Source organism: Geotrypetes seraphini, chromosome 6 (genome assembly GCF_902459505.1).
Source record: "Geotrypetes seraphini chromosome 6, aGeoSer1.1, whole genome shotgun sequence".
Classification (NCBI taxonomy): Eukaryota; Metazoa; Chordata; class Amphibia; order Gymnophiona; family Dermophiidae; genus Geotrypetes; species Geotrypetes seraphini.
The window spans coordinates 45,639,024-45,653,714 of NC_047089.1; the positions used below are offsets into that span (position 1 = coordinate 45,639,024).

At 41.5% G+C, this 14,691-nt stretch overlaps 1 protein-coding gene across 1 annotated transcript in view; it reads right to left on the minus strand.

Moving 5' to 3' along the window:
- Window positions 1–14,691, minus strand: part of ATP8A2 (ATPase phospholipid transporting 8A2) — a 457,609-nt gene that overhangs the window by 187,151 nt on the left and 255,767 nt on the right. The window contains exons 18-19 of the mRNA XM_033950263.1: window positions 12,747–12,919; window positions 1,787–1,970 (exon numbers count right to left, since the gene is read on the minus strand). Coding sequence (XP_033806154.1) covers window positions 1,787–1,970; window positions 12,747–12,919 — 357 coding nt within the window. The remainder of the gene's footprint in view (window positions 1–1,786; window positions 1,971–12,746; window positions 12,920–14,691) is intronic.

Consider the following 14,691-nt stretch of genomic DNA (forward strand, 5'->3'; position numbering starts at 1 on the left):
GAGTAATGCAAGTCTATGTCCAAAGACTGATGTCAAGATTTACACCTGTTACTCGAGACATCTAGGTTCAAAAAAGTGCCTCCATCAAGCAGTGCTTCACTGGAGAGATTCGTGTTTTTCTCCTCTTATTAAGAACATAAGAATTGCTATTCTGGGACAGACCAAAGGTCCATCAAACCCATTATCCTGTTTCCAACAGTGGCCAACTCAGGTCCCAAGTACCTAGCCAGATCCCAAGTAGTAAAACAGATTTTATACTACTTATCCTAGGAATAAGCAGTGGATTTCTCCAAGTCATCTCAATAATTGCCTATGGACTTCTCTTTTAGGAAATTATTCAAACCTTTTTAAAAACCCTGCTAAGCTAACTGATATCACCACATTCTCCAGCAACAAATTCCAGAGTTTAATTACATGATGTGTGAAGAAACATTTTCTCTGGTTTGTTATAAATCTACTACTTAGTAGCTTCATCACATGTCCCCTAGTACTAGTATTTTTGAACAGAGTGAACAAGCAATTCACATCTACCCTTTCCACTCCACTCCACTCATTATTTTATAAACCTCTATCATATCACCCCTGAGCCGTCCCTTCTCCAAGCTGAAAAACCCTAGCCACTTTAGCCTCTCCTCATAGGGAAGTCGTTCCATCCCTTTTATCATTTTTGTCACCCTTCTCTCTACCTTTTCTAATTTCGATATATCTTTTTTGAGATATGATGACCAGAACTGCACACAGTATTCGAGGTGCAGCAGTACCATTTTCATCTTTGTTTTCCATTCTTTTCCTGATAATTCCTAACATTCTATTTGCTGTTTGCCATGAAAACAACACCAGCAAGAGATACCATGTTTCATGACAGTTTTGGGAAAAGTGCCAGTATTTCCAAAATGGCTAAAAAACATTTATATATTTCTATTTTATAATATTTATGTTTGTGTCCTTATTGACCAGTTGATTTTGTAGATATTTATGATTCTAAAAGGGATGTACCTGTTATATGTAACTGGCACATAAACATCTACTTCATTATGTATGCAGATCCTTTTCTTATATACTAGTGGATCTTGAGACGTTCCAGCCTGGATGTCTCAATCCCAATTGGTATAGCCTTTCTAAAATATGTTTCTATGTATGTTTGTTAATGTAGCACTCTTCTAAACAGGTTAAGAATTTGATTGAATACATAGAGTAATAAGGAGAGGGGTAAGAGGTGGATGAGTGGAGGAGGTGTGCTATTCTTATTAAAAGTTATATATTTTGATCTGAGAGAATTTGTTTTGCATAATACCATTGTAAAATAACATTTTCTTGTGTGTTTAACACAGTTTATGTTATCTTTTTATGAAAAATTTTAATAAAGATGATTTTTCCATTAAATATTTGTTAATATAGCCAAAAACATTGCTAGTGCCTGGTGAATGCCTTGAGTTCTTCCTTTATAAACAAAGCACAGAGAAGAAATACAAATTATAATTATAAGGACTTTAAATACAAATATCCAGCACTGCATCTCTTCTTGACTACAGGTCAGTTTAAACACTTTACAGCTAGTAGAAAGAAACCTAAGGCTCTGACAGAGCACAGATCATTGCTCCAAAGGGAATGACAAGATCAGAACTAAAAGGAGCTCAAGTACATCTGAGGTGTCAGTTTTACACAGCAGCCTCAAAGAGCAAATAATTCCCTTGGATTGAAGGCAAGGTCTGAACTACTGAAACACTCTAGCACAGCCGATACCTCTGTCAGCAGGCTACAGCAGCTGTTATTTTGTGCTTCTGACCTGTGCTATGGAGTAGTCAGAGGAGTTGGTTGCCTGCATGCCCTCATTCCCACTGATTCCAACTCCAACGTGTGCGGTCTGGATCATTCCTACATCGTTGGCACCATCTCCAATGGCCAATGTGATGGCATGCACATGTTTCTTTACCATGTCAACTATTTCAGACTTCTGTATTGGAGACACTCTGAAAAGTAAAAAGAGAATGTCAGCCAGTTTCCTTTATGTTAAGTTATTCAAGTCTTTCCAAAAGAGACAGCTGTAATCCAGATTTAGATATTCTCAAAGAGCAGTTCTTGGAAAGGTTCCCAATTCAACCTTTAAGCTATACAACACATGCCAAACAGCATTTTTAGAAAAGTATGCACAACTGAATTCTCATTCTCTCTCATTCATTTCTTTCTCTCTTTCTCTTTTTAATAAAATACTGTAGTATATTATTATACAGACACATCAGTTTATTAACTGATTCCAGGCCACAAACAGCAGCTTATTCAGTGCTATTTCAGAAAATTTCAATTTCAAACTAAAAAAACTTAAAAATTAAAAAAAAAAAGGATTTGGAAAATGGGGATATAAAGACTAACTCATCTCTTTCTTATGATATGGTTAAAGTCCTACTAATAAGATGACTATCCTTTAATTCAGTAATGCACAATGACAGACTTCAAAGGCTGCAAGCAGATCCAATTTTCAGAGTAGTCAAATACACTTCTCCCTCCGTATTCGCGGTGGATGCGTTCCGGCTATAGCCACGAATATGGAAAAATCGCGACTAACTATTGTACATGTTATTTGCATTTTTTTGCAAAAGACAGTGTTTTTGTTATCAAAACTGCGAATAACATATACAATAGTTTTTGGAAAAGACTACTACAATGCGCTTGACCTGCCATCTATTTTTCCTGCCAGACCGTGTTGATCCCGCATGCATTCTAACTGTGCATTCCTGACTTGTGAAAATGGCACTGGATGAGTGGAGAGCAGGTTCCAGCTGCGCTTTACAGGCACGAGCTGGACATACTGTAAGACCAGGCTAAAAAACTGCTCATCTCTCGCATCTTTCTCTTCCTGGGGAAATGGACGGTGAGATTTAACTAGTCTCATGCTGTTCCTGCTGCCTCTGTCATCTCTGTTCTGGCTTTTTTTTTCTAGAGGTTCTGTAATTGCTTACAGTTCGCAGCTGGTAGACAATTATCGCTTTTCAAGACAGCTAATAATTGCAGGGCTTTTGACGGGCGAAGGTAAAGAGAGAAGGATGAGGGGTTTGACCCTCAAAGCACTCCTCCCTTTTCAGTGTCATTCATGTCTTCTCTGATTGGTCAGAGGCAAGGGGGGCGCATACAGTTGTTAGGAGTACAATAAGATAAGTGTAGGAAAGGAGGGGTATGTATAACAATGAAGGATATTATGGATTGGGATCTCCTTGGAACTTATATAGTTAAGACTATAACCAACCATTTGAAAATAAATAACAGAAAATAAAGTTATACAGTAATTTTGGGGGGAGGAGTCAGCCGATGAAAAATCATGAATATGTGAAACCACGAGTGCCAAATCCGCAAATACGGAGGGAGAAGTGTATACAGATTAGTTATGCTGTTCAACTAAATGTATGAAAATATCTCAAGGATATTTATAGTGATTATTCTGAAATATTGTATTCCTACTTAAATGTAAGTGAATGTACTGAGCCATTCTAAAATTATTTTTTACCCTCTTCTACAGTAGAATTCTAGATACCAATCTGATTTTAGTAATACAATAAAACCTTGGTTTGCGAGCATAATTCGTTCCAGAAGCATGCTTGCAATCCAAAGCACTCATATCAAAGCGAATTTCCCCATAGGAAATAATGGAAACTCGGATGATTCATTCCACAACCCAAAAACTTTAATACAAAATACTATACGTACTTGAATTGCAAGCCCTTGCTCATTTAGAATAGTCGCAACACTCCTGCAGCGTCAGAGAGAGAACCGTTGGCTCAATTGTGATGATGTGACACGTGTATGCTGCATGTACTCGTATTGCAAGACTTTGCTTGTTTAGAACAGTCACTACATTCTTGCAGCGTCGGAGAGAGAAGAACCATCAACTCAGTTGTGATGTGTGTATACTGCAAGTACTTGTATTGCAAGACATTGCTTGTATATCAAGTTAAAATTTAATCAAATGTTTTGCTTGTCTTGCAAAATACTTGCAAACCAAGTTACTTGCAATCCAAGGTTTTACTGTACATCAGTTTTACAATAAGCTAAAGATATCAGACTATATCTCATCTGCATGCTAGAAATTATATACTACATATTCCATTATAATTAATATTTGAGTAAAATGTTTTCAAAAGTTCAACATCAGTTAGTTACAATTAAGTATGCTACAATTTAAGCAGAGTGCAAGGCTACTGGGTCCCATCATTCTCTTATTACTAAGAAAAGAGAGATAAGAAAAGGGAATGACAAGGAAGAAATAAAATGCAAACTGAATAAATAAAAATATTTCACCCAGTATTCAGCCTGTGACAAGCAGCAGGTTTAAAGTTGCTGACCACCACAGCATAAATCTAACCTGGGCACAGCACTGAATACCTGGGTTAACCACCATCCCCGAAGTTATGTGGGCAATGGACAATATTCAATACCAGTACCCATACAGCTAAGTGGGCAATGATAGGACTATTTTTTGTGTGGTCCTATCTACCCGCTTAACTATGTAAGCACCAGCACCAAAAATGTCGAATGCTCACATAACTGCCAGAAATTCCCCAACTCCACTCACAAATCGCCCCAGAACTAACCGCACAGTGCCTTAGAGGTTAGAGGGGATATTCCTGCCCACTTAAAACTCATTGAATATTAACTCCCAAATCTTTAACAAGGTCCAGAGGATTAAAGCAGGGGTTTGAACAAAGGGAAGAAGAGGAATTGTTAAATGAATGAGTTTCTCAGATGGAGATGCAGGTAGTGGAGACAAAAACAGCAACAGAATTTAAACAATGTGTGGGATACACACAAAGGATCCCTAAATAGAAAGGGAGGGCAGTATTAAAATAAAACCTGACCCATCAAAAGTTCTAAGTTCATTTATGATGGGCAGAAGTGGTGCTTATATAGTAGCTCCAGCAGGGTGGAATTGAAGCCAATGTTAGATGGACTTCTATGGTCTGTGTCTCATATATGGAAAGATGGGTAGAGAGGGCTTTGATGGCAAGTCTAATAGTTGGAATGTGAGAATAATGCTAAACAGATTTCTACAGCCTATGTCAGAATGGGTTGGAGTGGGTATTATTGGCAACTTCAGTAGTGGGAAGTAGGACCAGTACAGGGCAGACCTTTTTTTTTTTTTTTTTTTAATCAATCATTTGAGCTCTGAAAATGGCAAGAATGAATCAAGGTCAGGTATGTGTATTTTTTTATACCACATTCATATCATATGCTATGAATACAGGTCATGTATATCTCAGTAGGAGAGTGAAAACATTGTAAAGTCTAACTTAACAAATAAAATGTAATAATATTATTGGACTGTTGGTTCAATAATGATTTGATAATGTATGTGACTATTGGGAAGACTATATGGACCATGCAGGTCTTTATCTGCTGTCATTTACTATGTTACTGTGTAATTAACAAAGGAAAAGCCCATCTACCCATCTCACATGAAAGGTGCTATCATGGTCCAGGCCATTCAAGAGAGAACAAGGGTTAATCTGTTCTGGGCTCCTGGGGAGGACGGGCTATAAAACTAACTTAATAAATAACTTCTCACTAACACACTGCAGTAGAACCTCCTCATGAGCAAGAGACCACATATACTCAGTCACAAGGTTATAGGGTGAATCTGGACTTTATCATGCATATGTGGTGTAGCAGTCCTCCACCTGAAGCCTGACCATTGGCAATGCTTTTTCTGGGCCACTGCCATGTCAGCCCTTCCCTCATGCAAATGCTTTGTTTTTATGAAGCTGAGCATGTGCAGAGGTGGGAGACCTTGCAATGAGATAGCTAGGTTTCAGCTGGAGAAGGGCTTCTGCTGGGAGGGCTTGCCCCCCCCCCCCCAGCTCAGATATGTGGGTTCATGGGAGTGCAGGGCAAAGTTTTGCCCACCCTCTTTCCCACTTTGGGCTCAGACTCCCACAAAACCTGAGGTCTGGCTACAAAAGAACAACATTCATAATCCATTCTACAGGCGGTAGTCTAAGTGGAGGATTGGTGTGGTAAAGACCCTTCATGAATCTGGAGATCAATGGATGTATGGAGATGGGTCCACTATTTGAGTATGAAAGTTGCACCGAGAAAAAGTCTAGAATATGAACGATGATGGAAGTAGTCTAGAAGAGATGGTAGAGGTCATATGACTGGACGTAAGGAGTGGAGATCAAACCAAATAGCAAATTGTGTCCATTTAAATTGGTAACAGCATTTAGTAGATGGTTTTCTGGATGCCTCAATAATGTTCAAGACTGAAGATGAGAGGGGAGAGGTATCTATTTCTGGGAAGATAGATAATAGGCTGTGAGTGCCAATGAACATAGATGGGGACAAAAGAGATAGCCATCGTTCTGAGTTAGTAGAGTTGGAAATAACTAGAGCACAATGGGATCCTGATTGCTGAGCTGTAGGAGAGGAAACCAGGCTTAATGTGACCAATGTGGGGCTATGAGAATCACTGAGGCATGCTCTTGGTGAAGTTTGAATAGAGTTTTCCCAATTAGTGGTATTGGAGAAAATGCACAGATGAAGCATCCTTGCTGGCTGAGGAGAAAGGCAACATATTTGAGACAGTTGGGACTGAACAGTCTAGAGACACAAAGAGATCTATGTTGGGAGTCTACTATAATATGAAAAACTGGATTGGTCACCATAAGACCGGGTTACTGGGCTTGATGGACCATTGGTCTGGCCCAGTAAGGCTATTCTTATGTTCTCATGACCTGGATTGGCCACCGTGAGAACGGCTACTGATCCAGTAAGGCTATTCTTATGTTCTCATACCTGCTTTGCTGGTGCCAAATTCAAAACGGTGTCTATGGTCTCCAACAATGGTCTTGTCGTAGGGTCAAGCTGTTACATATGCAATTTACATGCATTTGCATTTTATTATTATGTTGCTCATAATACCTTAAACCAGTGCTTCTCAACCAGTCTTTGGTGCATACCCAGTCAGTCAGGTTTTTAGGATATCCACCAGGAAGGCAATCTACTGCCTGAAGCAAGGGAAGAGCTAGCGCCCTTCATAATCCCCTCTCCCCAAGCATCCAAAATGGGATGTCCCATTAGGCAAGATTGACCAGCTGCCTATTGCAGCAGCTTCTTAGAAGGTAGTAGCTTCAGTAACACAGTAAATGACAGCAGAGCCTCGTGCACCACTCCTTTTAGATCCCATGTTTAAAGCAAAACAATAGATCCTGCCAAAGAAACTCAAAGAACCATGTTTCTCGCCACACATATTTTAACCTGCTTTTCTGCAAAAACATAAAGGAGATATATGATGTTCAAACAACAAGGAGCAAAATGAGAAAGAAAGCAAAAGAAAAGGTCAGTTTAACACACCATAATAAAATTAGTTATATGGGAGCTGATATTCTACCTCCCCACAATGTGCAGATTAGAACTAGAACATTTCTCCATGGAAGTCACCATACAAAAAAAATCCTGATTTTCATGTTATCTGATCAATAGCAACACAAAGCTCTCTACTACCAGGCACATTGTGAAATACAAAACCTGAAAAGGGTCTCCATATTTTGAACTGAATAAAATACAAAGATATCTACAATTAATATTTACCAAAGCTAACACATTTCAATTAATAAATTCCAAATAAAACACTTTATTCTACCTTTGTTTTCTGGATGGTTTCACGTTCTATTATGCTGGTTCCAGTTATTTGTCTTCTTTTCTGTTTCTCTTCTATTTCCAGTGGCTGTTGTCTCTTTTTCAATTCTCCTCTCTCCTACTGCCTTGTTCCCTCAATATACAGTATCTGTCTCTGACATACTGATTCTTCCATTTTAGCTCTTTCCTTCTTTTTTTTTTTTTTGTCCCTGCCCATTCAAATTTCACCCTACTCCTTTCTACTTTTCATCTACCTATCAACTTTCCATCTCCTTCTCTCACCCCTAGCTCTCCTATTTCCCATCTTGCCCCTTCCCTAGCCTCTTGTTCCCATTTACCTTTCACCTATTTCTCATTACCACGTCTATCCTCTGTACTAGTGCAGCCCAATTCAACACCCTGTTGAATCAATTTTTCGATTTGATTTCAATGACGCAGCTTTTTAAGTTTAAACATTTTAAACATTGTATTTAACCAAGGCAATATCATGTCAAAGATAGGAACACCTAATCTATAACTAACTAAACTAAACTTTAGGTTTATATACCGCATCATCTCCACAGAAGTGGAGCTCGACACGGTTTACAGGAATTAATAAAAAAAGGAACTCCAATGGAAAGAAGAAGGGCTTGGTAAAAAGGAAGGAAAGAGGGGACTTAGTATAATGGAGAGGGAGTAGTTACATTTTGGAGAAAAGCCAAGTTTTCAAATGTTTTTTGAAGCGTTGGAGGGAGGTCGAACTCCGAAGATGGGCAGTAAAGCTGTTCCACAGCTCGGTGATCCTGAAGAGGAGGGATGTTCCAAGTTTTCCTATATGGGATAAGCCTTTTAAAGAGGGGAAGGATAGTTTGAATTTTTGAGTGGATCTGGTGGAGTTAGGATTCAAGGAGAGCCAAGATAGTGGAAAGAGGGGAGGAAGGATGCCGTGAAGAGATTTGAAGGCTAGACAGGCGCATTTGTAGTGAACCCTGAGGATGACTGGGAGCCAGTGAAGCTTAGACAGAAGCGGGGAGACATGGTTGAATTTGCTTTTTGCGAAGATTAGTTTAGCTGCGGTGTTCTGAATCCGCTTAAGTCTGAGAAGACTTTTCTTTGTTAGGCTTAAGTAGATGGAGTTGCAGTAATCTAGTCTGGATAGAATAATGGATTGAATGAGGACAGCGAAATGTTGTTGGTGGAAGCAGGATCTGACTTTTCTTAGCATGTGAAGATTGAAAAAGCATTTTTTTACTAGGGAGTTGATGTGGTCGTTGAAGGACAGTGTAGAGTCAATGATGATTCCCAGAACTTTGCTTGAGTGCTCAAGCTGCAGATTGGTGCCAGAGGATAGTGGGATGAGGGTGGGTAGCTGATCTAATTTTGGGCATAATCAAAACAAATGTCTAAGTCCCTTTTGGCCCTAGGACACTAGTCGCCCAAAGTTGGAAGCGTCCAAAGTCCATTCTTGAAAAATACCTCACCCCAATTTTTTTTCCCCCAAAATTGTCTACTTCTATGTCCAGCCGTTTGATCTTCCAGACCGCTAGTACGTCTATCTTTATATTACATTCTCATCCAAAAAATCAACCAAGTCCCAAACGCCTAGAACAAGACCTTTTGGACATGGGAGGGGCCAGCAAAGTGATGGTCTGGCCACCCAGACATGGCAACAGAGGCTTTCCTGGGTTGAGAGGAGCGTGGGAGCACTGGTCCGCCCCTCCCCCGAACCAGCAGGGGACTACTCCATTGAAAACTTCAGCACCATCGGGAAGCCGTTTCTTCTCCCCCCTGCACCGATACCTGCGGGCTGCCGGAGACATCGAGACCTTCCCGGGTTGAGAGGAGCGTGGGAGCACTGCTCCGCCCCTCCCCCAAACCAGCAGCGGAGTACTCCACTGAAAACCTAAGCACCAACGGCGCGCAGCTGTTCGGCGCGCCGACAAAGGCGCATGACAAAGGCGCATGCACCTTAGTGTGTGCCTTTGTGAAGTGACTGCAGGGAAGCCGACCGACCTCCACTGCCCGCCAGCCACTCGCTGTGGGTAGACAAAGCCCCTTCGAGGAGCTCCACAGGACTCCAACAACCTGCACCGAACCCACGGTTCAGATCTCTCAACCCGCCTCTCCTCCTACAGGGCCAGGCACTTGAGCATGCTTCACCTCCAGAAATGGCCGGAAACCTTCTCTTCTACCACAACGCCCAGAGCCGACCGCCTGTTCCTGCCCGCCTGCCTGTTTCCATCAACACCAGCAACCCGCCAAGACTGTACCCCGACAAACGGCGCGAGGGACCGCTCTGAACACCCCTCCTTCACCTCCCAATCACCGTATTATCCCCAGGACTACTCCAAACCTAGCGGACAAACCAATAAGTACTTTGCATGATTACTCTACTATCTAATCTAGTCTAAGCTATCCTAGAACCTGTAGCATCTCTCATTGCATGATGGCTCCTATGCCCAACTACCTTACATCATTCCTTATGTTTTATTGGGCTTGTTACAAAAACTGGCTAGCAGAGGCACTTCTCTCCTCCCCGATTCCTATCCTCATAAGACCCCGTCCAACCAACCCAGACCCTCATAGGCCAGCCCAACGCTACATTCTTGATTGTTCTGAACGGGGCCCTTTCCAAATCCCGATTGTTCCCCCCTCAAGCAAATCAAAGAAACCTCACAATAAAAAACTCCGATCATTGAGGAAAATTTTCCACTCAGTTCCTGTTGACACCCCTCAACACCAAAAGGTACAAGGTTTCTTCTTAAACATCCGATCTATCAGAAACAAAACCCAGCTCGTTAAAGACTGGCTAGAAGAGACCAACCCCGACTTTGTCCTCCTAACTGAAACATGGCTGACCTCCGACAATGATATCATAATTCGGGAGTGTCTTCCACCCAAATGTAAAATCACATCCCTACCTAGAACCAAGGGAGAGGGGGGGGTCTAGCCATCATAACAAGAGACTCATTCAAGTCCATCATCTTAGCCTCGAAATCCTCAATAGACCTCAAAATTCTTTCTTGTAAACTTCAGTCAGACCAACTAGAAGATTACTTAATTATCACACTATTCTACATCCCTCCCAAGAAATGGTCTGCCACTAAAGACACCTTCTCAGAATTCCTTCTCACTAACTCAATTACAGGTCCCTACAACCTACTGATCGGGGACCTTAACATTCACCTAGAACAGGTTGAACAGAGTGACACTAAAGATTTGCGATCCCTCATCTCTTCTCTTGACTTTTTCATACCGATCCCTGAAAAAAACCATCACAAAGGCCACCAATTAGACCTAGTAACCTTCTCCTCTAAAGAACAAGTCCACCCCAAAATTCTATGGGAGCTTGCCACTTGGTCTGACTCCCTCTGGTCTGACCACCGATTATGCAATTTCCAACTTAACTGGCAAGCAAAACAACACCTACCCAATCCTAAGATAGCAAAAAGGTCTAGGAAGGTAATATCCACAAGAGGCCTAATAAACCCAGTGGAGTTCTGGTCCCACTATGACATCTCATCCAACCCGGACCCTGACTCGTTTACGGCTGCCTCCTGGACCAACACGAGCACTTAGCTCCTAAACAAAATGGCACTGCCTTCCTGGTATGCAAATCTCTCTCATGCATGTTCATTGTGGATATCCTGAAATCCTGGCCTGCCAGTAGATCTCGAGGACCGGACTTGGGCAGCCCTGTTCTAGACCATAGGAAAGTACAAAAGCAGTTCCCCCAAGAAAGCCGGCCCTTAAGACCAAGGACCCAAATGGCAGAGTCCTGTCTGAGAGCAACATCCACTCCATAGAAATTGGCAAATATGTGTGAAAAGAATACCACGTTGCCACCCTGCAAATCTCCTCAGGAGAAACAGATCTAGCTTCCATCCACCAGAAAGCTACACACCTGTCAAAAAGCGCCTTAACATAAATAAATAGGGGATAGTAGCCCCGCAAGCATGTAAGTTGACTCTAAGGATCCAACTAGATATCGTAGCATAACTTATTTCAGGTGCGGGAACATAGAGGAACACAAAGAAACCTTCAAAACACCTCAAAATTAACTTTTAAAAGATCAATTTTGGAGCCTGTCAGCTCCTTTTTACTCACAGTTACTGGACACAAACAAACTACATGTGCTCCCAGCCTTTTTAATGGCCAGTTTAGAATTCATTGCCACACTGCTAGAAATTCATCCTTCAAGCTGATATTTGGGCTGCTAGTCAAACTCCTCTGTCTTAATATGCCTCCACCCCTGCGGACAACCAGATGCGCACCTGGATGGGCGGAGGTGCGAAAATGTAGCCAGCGTGCTGCAGAACACTGCTAAGTCCCCTAAGCGTGTTACACAGTCTGCACTCAACCCCCCGCTTAACAGGGAGTAAGACTAGGTCAGGGACAGCCCTAAACTCCAAGGAAGATTAAGCAGGTACCCCGAATGGATCGGCCTGTCACCTACAGACTGAAGTCTATGAATTCTCAAGCAAGCAGAGCTTCAAATCCATTTCAAACGTGAAAATACCCACAAGAGAGGCAAACTTACGTTGAATTAAAATAATAACATGGGGAGAGCAGAATCTACACAGCTGCAGCCATGTGTGCAGAAGAAAAGATTGGCCTGTTAGCTACAGATCGAAGTCTGAATTTTCAAGTAGGCAGAGCTTCAAATCCATTTCAAACGTAAAAATAGCCGTGAAAAGGACGAACTTACGTCGAATTAAATTAATAAAATGGGGAGAGCAGAATCTACACAGCTGCAGCCATGTGTGCAGAAGAAGAGACTACTAGAGGGCACTAAACTAGCCTGTGAAGTACACCAGAGGTAGAGTGAAAAACCTGTAATGGATTTCTTCTGCAGACCATGCGAGTAGTGGTAAATAACCCTATGGTCTAGAACAGGGGTAGGGAACTCCGGTCTTCGAGAGCCGTATTCCAGTCAGGTTTTCAAGATTTCCCCGATTATGCATGAGATCTACTATGTGCATGCATTGTTTTCATTGGGGAAATCCTGAAAACCCGACTGGAATACGGCTCTCGAGGACCGGAGTTCCCTACCCCTGGTCTAGAATCTCTCACCTATTGCACTGGAAATATATTTAACTGGCTATTTTGGGGCTAAATATCAAACCCCCAGGTCCAGTTCTTACCTGCAACAGATGACAGCCTTACAAGAAAGTGCTAAATCCAGGAAATATTGTCGAATTTCAAAAGACAACGCATATTTCAAGGTCTGGCCATCAATGATTAAGGCTAGGTCGTTCTCTTTGCCAACAGAATCACCAAGGTTTGTTGAGTGCTGAGTAAGTGTTTCTCTTGTTGCCTATAAAACATAAAAGAGTATAAAAGAGACATGTTTATGTCAAGCTAAATTTATAAGAAGATCATAGCTCCTAACCTGGCTCTTCTCCCAAGCCTTCAATATACACTCATTCTGCACCCGTACTAGCTTACACATACTGTAACTTATAAGAATCTGTCTTGTTTAACAGTATAAACAACTTGCCTTGAAGTTTAGACATCCATCTGCTTATCCCAACGGACATCTTGTTCCCACCTAATACCTGCACTTGGCCCCTTAGCTATATGATAAGCTGTATTGTAGAAAAGCATTAGCATCTAATGTGTGCTTATTAGGTGTTTCATACGTGTTATGCTGACATTGTATTATATCTCTGCTATCTGAATTTCAGTGCTGTTAAATGGAATATTTTATGAGGCTGCTTCATGGTAGTCCTATTATGAGAAGTTTCATTTTGCTGAGTTTTTCATTCACTGTATTGGCCTTTTTATTACTCTTATGTTAACAAAATTGTAAGTTTTATATTAAGAGTAGTACACTGCCTTAGATTAATCTCTTCATAAAGATGGTTATTAAATCCTAATAAATAAATAACTTACTAGGCTAACATGATTCATTTACCATTTAAGAGTTATCAGGATGCAATATTGATATTTAAGACATACAAAGTTTCAAGTTTATTAGGATTTGATACACCGCTTATCAAGGTTATCTAAGCGGTTTTTACAATCAGGTACTCAAGCATTTTCCTTATCTGTCCCGGTGGGCTCACAATCTATCTAACGTACCTGAGGCTATAGAGGACTGAGTGACTTGCCCAGGGTCACAAGGAGCAGCGCAGGGTTTGAACCCATAACCCCAGGGTGCTGAGGCTGTAGATCCAACCACTGCGCGAAACACACTCCTCCAAACTAGAGTTAGGACAATATCTGGATCACAAGGATCAATATCCAAAAAGAGACAAACTAATTTGATATTTTTGATATTTGATGGTTTTTTTCAATAAAATCTGATCACAGACTTCCATTCAAATTATGCCAGCCCTCAAACATAATACTTAAACAGGTCAGTGGCACTCACACATTACAACTGTATTGTTACTGATACTACTCTTATAGTAATAAACACACCAATGCAGTGGCACTTTAGGTATCAATGCAGCTGGTTTTAAGAAAGGTTTGGACGATTTCCTGGAGGAAAAGTCCATAGTCTGTTATTGAGAAAGACATGGGGGAAGCCACTATTTGCCTTGCCCTGGATTGGTAGCATGGAATATTACTACTCCTTGGATTTTGGCCAGGTTCTAGTAACCTGGATTGGCCACTGTGAGAATGGCCTACTGGGCTTGAAGGACCATTATCGTGAGCCAGTAAGGAAGTCGCTCAGCACCAAACAGCATCAAATTGCGTGCCTGCTCGTGCCGCTCAGCGGTCGAAGAAACTCGCAGCAGCCAGATAGCAGCAAGGCAGGAACTCGGAAAGTTCGCTACAGCCCACTGCACCTCCACCAGGGATCAGCAGTAGAAGTAGAGGATAGGGCAGGGAGGGGGGCAGGTTGCAGAGTCTGGGGGCAGCAGCCTGCAATAATTTTGGAAGGGGGTGCACTGTTGGCTGAAATATAAACCGGGACACCCATTTTTGGGCCAATTTTTTGGCCCCAGAATCCCGGTTTATATTCAAGTATATACGGTATATCTGGTTAACTTTAAGTGGGTATATTCAAAATCAGCAATTTAACCAGTTATCTTTATGACTATCCATTTTAAAGTCAACTGGATAAGCTATTCACTTAAT